Here is a 10,113-nt window from a genome sequence, read left to right as displayed (position 1 = left end):
AATGACTTTGTGATTAAGCAATGATAGAACCAAAAATTATTTATAAGAAAACTTTATGAATAAGAAAACTGATGTTCAATTAGTTATAAGATATTCTTTACATGAAATTATATACTTTTAAGGATTGTTTGATGGGGGAAGAAAAGAGATATAATATAAATAAGTTATTATATTTTATCTGAATCTCGTATTTAATGAATATATTTATTATTTATTATAATAATTAAAATAGAATCTTTTAAAAAAAATTTATCTATATCACATCCTCTAATATTTGTCAACTCACCAAAATTCTTATGTGATAGATTCCAAATTTATCTTATATTTCATTATGTTTTGTTTCTTCAATATATAATGCAAACTTTTTCACTTGTCCAAACTCTAATTACTCATCAAAACTTTCATTTCAATAACTTATACAAAAAAATACAAACCATCTAATATCTTCAAATCACCTCAATGAAAGTTCGATTACGTACACACATCAAGATATATGTCACATTATGTCTGATACACTCTTAGTTCACGTATACTTCAATAATATTATTTTTTTATTGTCAATTATTGTTCAATATCATATATCAATGTTATTGAATAGAAAATGAGTTTTTTTTTTTCTTATGTTGAATGTGTCTCCCATAACATTTTTTCTTTTTATAATTAAAAAATCACAAAGCATAATTGAAACAACAAAAAAATGAATAATATTAAATATTTGGAAATGAAGAACTTCTAACTATTTTATTATTAACTCAAAATTTTCTCTGTCTTAAACATTCACAAATTTTTCTTGCCTATAATTTTTTTCAACCACTCTTGAAGTTTATTGACCGTGTCAAATAATTATTTGAACAATTTTAAGACACACTCAAATGAATTGTTTCAATATTTTGGATTTAACAAACTATTACTCACTAATGAATATTATAATATATCACAAAGCACACAATATTATTTAATTCATGCTTAGATCGACAGTGAGATTGACAGAATTATGATGAACATATAAATTTGAAAACGTAAAAAAGTACATAAATTTATAAATCTAATGTTTCAAAACTAATATAAATTATATAAAATAAATAAATAATATAGCAAATAATTATTTGAACAATTCCAAGACACACACAAATGAATTGTTTCAATATTTTAGATTTAACAAACTATCACTCACGAATGAATATTATAATATATCACAAAACACACAATATTATTTAGTGCATGCTTAGATCGACAGTGAGAGTGACATAATTATGATGAACAGCTAAAATTAAAAACGTAAAAAAAATACATAAATTTATAAATCTAATGTTTCAAAACTAATATAAATTATATAAAATGAAGAAATATTGTAGCTAAATGTATAACTTTAACAATAAATAAATACACAGTTATTTAACAATTATATTATTAGAAGAACCACTTCAATGAAATCAAATAGCTTGAATAAATCAATTTCATATTTAAATATATTTTGCATGAATTGTGAAGTAACAATGTCAATTTACAAGAAAGGGGGGTTTGAATTGTAATTGCACCTTTTAAAAATTCCTGTTAAAAACTTAAGAAAATAACTCAAGATTGATCTTGGTTGTGAAAACAGAAAACGGAGAACGTTCTTAGTTAGTTAAAATCAGTAATTCAATTTATGTTTTTAACTTGATAATCAATCAAACTGAAAGTAAATAGATAAGGGAAGAGATACCACACAATGATATATTCTGGTTCACCCAACCCGGGTTACGTCTAGTCCTCACAACCGTGAGATTTTCCATTAAGTGTTTAAAACAAAGAACTTTCTTGATCTTACAACACCTAGTCTAGATCAACCTTGATCTGTTTATTTCTTTCCACCTAGAAAGCAATAACAGTACATATCTAACTTTGATAGGATTCAATGTACTCTAAACAAACTATAAAGAAACTCTTATAGTTTGAGTTTTTACAATTAGATTGTTTTTGACAGAATTTGAGATTTCTCAATTCTTGTTTGAGAATTGATTCTTTAAAAAGGATCTAATGATAATTTCGCAATCTAATATCAGAATATGGATCAGCCTCTGTTTTGCGAAAAATCAGAACTTCAAGTATGTATGTGATTGATTTTAGGATATTTTCAGCTCTTGAACTTGTTCTTTGATCCTGGATATTGGTCTTCTATTTATAGGCATTAGAGGCCTTTAATGAAGGTCAAAAGAGATGTTGATAGTGATCTGAAGTTTGACTGAATGCAATATATCAGATTAAAAATAATCCACCTTTGAAAAATTGATTTTCCTTCTTTTTTTACTTTTCTGGTTTAGCATTAAAGCAGTTTTGTCTTCCAGTTAAAAAGCCTTTGACGTTTCTCCCTTGATCTTGGATGGTACAGTCTTGATCTTGAGTCTTGAATGTAGTCAGAGGAGTTTGGAGAAGAATTATAAGTCATTGCATAAGAGAATGCTCAGTTGCTCAAGTTATGCAGAAAACGGAGATTGATTATTAATTTGGGTCTGTCAAATTGAACTTTCTTGAGATTTAATAATCAATCTGGAGTTCCTATTTTAATCATTCTGGATGTCTTTTGCAATGTCTTATCATATATCAAGGTTGATCAAACTTTCTTGACAGTTTGATTTTTAGAGTTACAAACTGTCTTGATTTTTGTCTGACTTTATCTTAGAGATCAGATAACCTTTTTGAGTTTAGATGAATCATATTTGTTCCTTGCCATGTGCTGATTCTATATGAATAAATTTCCAGGGCAGACTCTTTGTTAAAGAGGTAGAAGAAGTTTGATCAACATGTTGTGATGAATATTTTTGAAGCTGGAGATCTTTCTCTGTTTTAATGTTCTTGTTGTTATTTTTCTTTGTTTTGCTTATTTTGTTCTTAATTAAATTCACTCAAAAACACATGTTAAATTAACATAACATTTTAGAATCATAATTAACTTTCTTAATTAACCTTTGTTTATTTTCATCTAAACTTTAAATATGGAGTTTGTCTCAACAAATTGTACTAGTCAACAATATTTTATTTATTTTTACTAAAACAAACCTAACTTGTATATAATTATTCAAAAATATATTTACATTTAAGTACATAAACACTTGAATATATTTTACTGTAAAACAAAATTAATATTACTTTTCAGTTACATGTTATTGTTATTTTATATTCAGTAATACATTAAATTATATCGTGCAATTCGCGGGTTAATATCTAGTGATAAGTTAATTCAGAACTTTATCATATTATATTTTTCTAATTGAAATTTATATCATGAATTTGAGTCGTCATAATAGCATAAAAATAGTAATTTACTCAATTAACCTTATAAAGTATAATTTAAAATATAAATATAAAAAAAATTATAAAGTATAATCTAAAACAAAAAAATGTAAATCTAATCAAATATAAATATAATAATTATTAATAGAATTTGATATTAAACTTAAATATAAAATATTAATAATTAATTTAAAAAATATTAATGATTTTATCACTAGAGTATGTTTTTTCTTTTTATATAATTTAATAAATTAGTATTCAAAATTAAAAAAAGTATAAAAATTAATTAAAATTTTAAAATAAAATAGAGTTATTTGGTTACTCGTGATTTTGTTTTTAAAATTTAAGTTATTTATTTAGTAGTGTCAATTAATAATTTTGCATATAAAATTATTTTATTACTTATTTAATTTTTTAGTATTTTTGTTAATTTATAATATTTAAAATATAATAAATTATTTTTTTTAGAAAAATTAATATGAAATTATTCAAAATAAAAATTTTGTTATTTAAATATAATATATTTTATATCATATCATCATGAGATGTGTACTAAACTAGGTAGTAGCGGCGCATCGAGGCCAACTCCGGAAACCAGGATTTCTTGAACAAATTATATGAATAATACTATATAAACATGCATAATAAAACAATATCTCAAACTCATAAACATTCATAAATTAAAAAATAAAACATAAAGAAAAACTTAAAAGAAAGAAGTAACAAAAAATAAATTAAATAAAAGAAATAGAAAGAATTAACTAAGTAACAAAAGATAAAAAAAAAATAGATTAAAATAAAAACAGAAAGAAAAAACAAGAAAAAAAGAAGTAACAAAAAAAGAAATTAAAAAAATGAAAGAGAAGAAAGAACTAAAGAGTATTGATACCCAGTCATATAGTTGCTACCAAATGTTTTCCATTATGTGTGAATAAATTAAACAGTAAATGAAAATCAACTCAAGAGTATTGTCCCATAGAGCCACTAGACTATTTTTGCAGAAATGATGCAGTATATTGCAATGGGTAAGGTTTAGCTAGGGTATTCCGTCTTTACACCCGCAGTTTAAAAAAACACACGTACCCGAGTCCATATCCTCTTGAGTATCAATTTTAATACATTTATCATAAGTATTCATACTCACGCTTTAACTAAAATATATCGATAAATAAATGATATTATTGTGATTAAATTTAAAAATTATTCAAATATTTTAACTCCAATCATAAAGTATTATAAATCAAAATAGTTTCTAACTCAAAACATTTCAAATGAACACTCATTACAATACACATTCTAATATTCATAACAATAATTTATTAAGTTGCAAGTCTTACGACAATATTATTCGATATATGTAAAAACAATTGATAGGAAATTGCAAGTATAATTATAAAGTCACGAGTAATAAGACATAACTCTTAATTATAAGGTCACAATTATTTACATATTCGTCAGAATCAAATTCTTAAAAAATTTGCAAACCTTTATCTTTTAATTATAAATATTGTAGTGGTCCAATAATATTAATAGATGTTAAAACATAAAAGAAAACAATTAATTAAAGTAAATACTAATATAATAAATAAGTAAATAATATATTTATATAAGTGCCGGTGTGGAGTGGGTACTATAGTACCCATACCCACACCCACGCCCATACCCGTTTAATTTTGTAGATAATTACTGATCCTCGTGCTCATACCCATTATATGGATTTTTACCCTACTCATTGTGGGTTTTTATGCGTTGATCCTTTGATTTCTTAGGACTACATTCTTCCTAAAGTTGATTGTACCCTGGCATCAAATTACAATGCAAGAAAATGAAGGGGCAAGTAAATCAATTACTTTCTGCACTATGTTTCTCACATTTTCTAGCTCGAAGAAAATAGGATACAAACCTTGAGCCACCCAAGATAGGTGTAATATGCTATGAACCTTTATCATTATAGCAATAATAGCTAAAACTCAACGCAATAAAATATTTTAGAAAATGAAACTCATTCTATCATTGAAATTAATACAAATAATCATTTTCTTAAGAAACTACACAGAACACAAATGAGACACATATATAATGAGACTGTAAAAGCTGGAATGTAATCAACACTTAAAGTGGAAGAGAAATCTCTTATTCTTCTTGAAAAAACATAGCAGGCATTTATAGCCTTTTACATGCATAGAATCAAAACAGAAAAGCCACATTTCATGGCACAGTACATGGAATTTTCAAAACAACTAACCTAAATCATAGGACATCCACAAGACTAGGACTTATTTAACAAAGTAAACACTAACTTTTGACTGTCAGAGACATAGGAGTAAAGTCCAATTGGTCATCAGATAAAAGAAAATCAAGCAAAATATTGTAGACCACATAATTAGATAATTCAGTGAGTCTAAACGCATAATTACATACCAAGTTAGAGAAAACAAAATAAAATAAACAAGGCAAACTTAAAACCATAGTCAAACAGAAAACACAAGCAAGCAGTAGCAACTATAGACTTAGTCATAAGGGAAGGCAGAACTGAGGAACTCCTCATCCTCAAGGTCAATCTGCAGGTTCTTGGATTCCATTAGAAAATCAACTTCTTCATTCTTGAATTTCAACACAAAACCCAATGTGATTAGTTCGGAGAGTGCAGGAACATGATCATGATTCTCACGCAAAACACCCTCAGATATTGCTTCAGAGAAACTTGTAGCATATTTCAATGCATCGCCGGGAACTTCATCCATCTTCTGGATGATAAACTTGCAGCCTTGACTTTCCCAACGTACCCTTTTGCTTGTCTTTTTGGTAATGACGTCCCCTGATGATAATGATAAACTATAACTTACATTGAGTGGCTCCACTGTCTCATGGAAACTCAAGTTGAGAATACTTTGAACAGTTTCACGTCTCTTTTTTGGTTCCATTTTCAGGCTAGAACATGCAAGAAAACCAAGAATAAGCTTAACCAACCCCATTAAGCTGAAAATATTATTTGGATCAACATACTTCAGTTTACCATCATCATTCATTAAGGATGATTCTTCTTTGCTTACTGATTCAGAGATATTTCTAGCACCAACTTTTCTGTAAATGTCAGACAGTTTACACTTTGACAATGGTGTCAAGTTATGCTGAGGATACCATACAAAAACTTTCTCCCTCTCAAAAAGCTTCTTCATATGAAGGTTATCAGGAATAAAAACATCTTTCTTATCTACCAGAAATATTTCATGGTTTCCCGATGTTGCAGGTAGTTTCATCAAACTATCAGCAAGTTTATTCTCTTCATTTGTGCTCAAGTATTTCGAGATAGACGTCCAGAACTTGCAGCACTCATCATATGACAATTGTTCCATTGAATTCCCCCAATCATTCCAAAGGTCAACATAATCTTTTAGTGAGGGTTTATTCTTGATGTCCATTGCAAAGTAGAAAAAAAGAAGAATATCGTTGTTATCATAGATATCTTCTAGAACATAAAATTTTGAACCAAAAAGTTTAGCAGGGTCGTGTACGATGCATTCTTCAGAATCAACCCACTTACCACCTTTAATTCCATCCAGAACCCAAATCTTTTTTGCAGCTTCCTCCTCTGGCTTCCAGTTAGATTCACATAAGTACTTGTATATTTTCACAATGGTATCATGATCAGAGAGAGATTCAAGGTGACTGGCAAGCAAGGAGCAAACATTCGCAACTTCACTAGTGACCCCTATCGCATTGAGTTCTTTCTGGTAAGCTGTAATTTTAGGTCCATAAAAATTCTCATCAATAAAAGGCCCATCGATGGGATTCAAGAAAGAACTCCACTTGGAATCGAAAAGCAAAGACTTCTCTGGAGGCCTATAACCAGCATGTGTCTTCAACCAATTTTTCGACAACCTTTTTCTGAAATCATCTTCAATGGCAAGCTTGTTATCCTGCATTAGAAGTCGGACGCATTCCAGCAAAGAAAACACATTTTCAGGACTAATGGTGGAGGGATTTGAAGGAAAATTCAGACATTCAGCCACAAAATGCACTCCATCTTTTAATTCAGTAACAGCACCGATGCTCTTTAGCTCTGCCTTGTACTCATCAAAAGCACAACCTTTGTCAGTGTAATCAATGAAAGGGAGACAAGTTATAGAAGATATGGATTTCCACTCTGGACCATATAAAATGCATTTTCTTGGGCACCTAAAATCACCAACACTAGTATGCAACCACTCCATTTTATGTATGATGAGTGAGAAATCAGAAGGAAAACTATAATCAGTTCCCTTCAACAGCCTGCAACAGGAGAGAAATGATAGAACATGTTGTTGGTTAATTGAAGTTTCCAATGCTTTTTGTTTGAAGAGACTAGCAAATTTTTGGATAGCATTTTCAAAATCAACCACGACCCCGGTTTGCCTCAATTCATCTCTGTAAGAAAAAATCTTCTCACCATAAAATTTATGATCCATAACAGGAAGACCAGTGAATACCTCCAGAATGCAACCCCACACTGGGTCATACAAGAAACATTCAGTTGGTGTTTTGAAACCCATGTTAGTCTTCAAGGAGCTCATTCCCTTTAGCGCAATTAAGAGTTTAAGAGAGGCATTCGAGTGTCTGATGCATTCCATTATAAAAAGAAAAGCCTCAGCTGTCAAAGATACCATATTTGCAGGTGATTTTAAATGCTCAATGACAACTTGGTAATTTCCACTTAAGTCAACTATCACTCCCAGCAACTTGAGCTCCTCTTTGAAATTATGTATTTCCTCGCCATAATAAGTATGATCAATGAAAGGAATATCACTAATTTGTGATGCAACTTGCCATCCAGAATCATTCAATACCGATCCCACAGGAGACCTAAGACCACAGGTTGTCTTTAGCCAACTTCCCTCTCTAATGCTGTTGACAAATCTGTCCAAAGGAAGAAGACTTTTCCTGAGATATTGGATGAAGTTAAGCATCAAAAGAACATGACTCCCTCTTAAAGAGAAAGAAGTTGCACGAGACATTAGTTCTCTTCCAATGAACTCACATGCTTCCTCACATCCGAACATTACTCCTATTGATTTCAACTCCGCTGTGTACTCATTTATTTTATTCCCATAGAAGCTCTCATCAATCAAGGGAATGTCAACAAGAACTGAACCACTTTGCAAAATTTTTCCCAACGATGAGCCAATTAGGAATGATTTTGCAGGAGGCATGTATCCATTACCTGTAACTTTAAGCCAGCTGCCTTCTTTTATGCATTCTAAGAACCTCTCTGGTAGGTGCACTTCCTTATGCTTCAGATTCCGAATCCAATTCAAAAGTAAAAAGGCATTTTCTTTTGTAAGTGGTGTATCCGCAGCTGAAAACCCAGCATTTGGAGGAGATATGTCAGGTATGTCAGAAGCTCCAACACGAGTTTTGAGAAATTCAATAAGCTTCCCAGAATCTGTATATTGGCCTGCATAAGAAGATGCATTTAAATACGCCTTTCCTAGCTCAACATAATCTTCATTTCTCCATGGATTAGAAACAATCAAGTCTGCCCATTTGCTCACATTTGCAGGCAGAAAAACCTCTTTTCGGGTTTTAGTAATACGTCCATACTTGTCCACAAGTGGCATAGAACTACATAGATCATCAACCTCCCGACTTGACAAATAACCATTAGACAAAGAGTGGTATAAGAAATGAGCATATGCGATGGCAAGCTTGCAGTTATCATTAATAGAACTACAGAGGACATTTGCAAAACTGTTTACAGTCAGAGTTCGAACATTAACATCTTTTGCAAACCACGCCAACAAATGAAACTTATAGCGCGATTTGGAGATAGCTTTTTGTGTGCTTTCTGGCATAAAAAACTGGTTTGTGGCACATGCAAATACATTGTTCCATTCAATCAACCAAGAACAAGGACAAGTCTTACTTGAGGGTGCTAGTACTACTCGCTTGGCACCTGCACCTTGCTGTCTGCATTCATGAATACTGGAAAAAGACAGAATCCCATCAGAACCCACATATTTAATCAATGGAATATTAATGAAATTGGGTGAACAGATTCGAGCAACAAACTGTAAAAGCTCAACATAATTATCTTCTGATACTCCATCCACAAGATTAGAACTCTGGATGCACTTTGCATACCAACCAATATTCACCAGTTTCACCCCTAAAAAGTTGAGTATGTCATCATACTCTCTTTTATCAAATGAAGAACTCAAGATTTTCACCCCATCATGTAAAGATAGGTCAAGCAAGTATACTCCTTCCTCGTGGGCCTTTGTCAAAATATTCCAAAACATAGGTAGTAGCCTGCTAACTTCATGAGGCTTACAGAAATGTTTCGGCTTTGTAAATGTCTCAATAGGAACAATTTTTTCTTTAGCCAGTTTTGCTCTGATTTTCTCCCTCACATTATTGAATTTCTCAAAAGGAGAACTATGAATTGGAAGGAACCTGAACATAGGAGGCAGGCTGGATACTGGAGCTTCATTTGATCCTGTGACGAGTGTTTTGAATGCATCTACAAAAGCTGACGGAACGTATCCAAGTATCCCTTGATTCCACTTATTATCCAAGAGAATTGTCTCCCTTGATGAGGCAAGAACAAAATCTGCTTGAATTATGAAGGGAAAATTAGTGACCATCTCTGTAGGCAGAAATGCATAAACCCCTGGGGAGCTCTTATTCTTGTGAAGTCTCTCCTGATGTGGGAAGGCCAATGTCACAACACACTCTTCTACACCCATTCTCCTTTCCACCACATTATTCAAGTTTACAGGAAATTTTTGCTTCCACATATAGTAACTGCATTCCTTTTCGTTATTACTATTTTCCCCCGCTGATAGATGAATTGTGTAAGAC

The 10,113-nt window shown here is 30.8% G+C and overlaps 1 protein-coding gene across 1 annotated transcript in view; it reads right to left on the bottom strand.

The window, feature by feature from the left end:
* Positions 1-5,391: 5,391 nt before the first annotated feature.
* LOC101504651 (uncharacterized) overlaps positions 5,392-10,113 on the bottom strand; it is a 6,277-nt gene continuing 1,555 nt past the window's right edge. Inside the window, 1 exon segment of the mRNA XM_012718569.3 lies at positions 5,392-10,113. This exon segment is cut by the window's right edge and continues 10 nt beyond it. Coding sequence (XP_012574023.1) covers positions 5,784-10,113 — 4,330 coding nt within the window. The 3' untranslated portion in view covers positions 5,392-5,783.

The sequence above is a fragment of the Cicer arietinum genome, chromosome 7, assembly GCF_000331145.2.
Source record: "Cicer arietinum cultivar CDC Frontier isolate Library 1 chromosome 7, Cicar.CDCFrontier_v2.0, whole genome shotgun sequence".
NCBI classification, from domain to species: domain Eukaryota; kingdom Viridiplantae; phylum Streptophyta; class Magnoliopsida; order Fabales; family Fabaceae; genus Cicer; species Cicer arietinum.
This window is presented reverse-complemented; position numbering and strand designations above follow the sequence as displayed.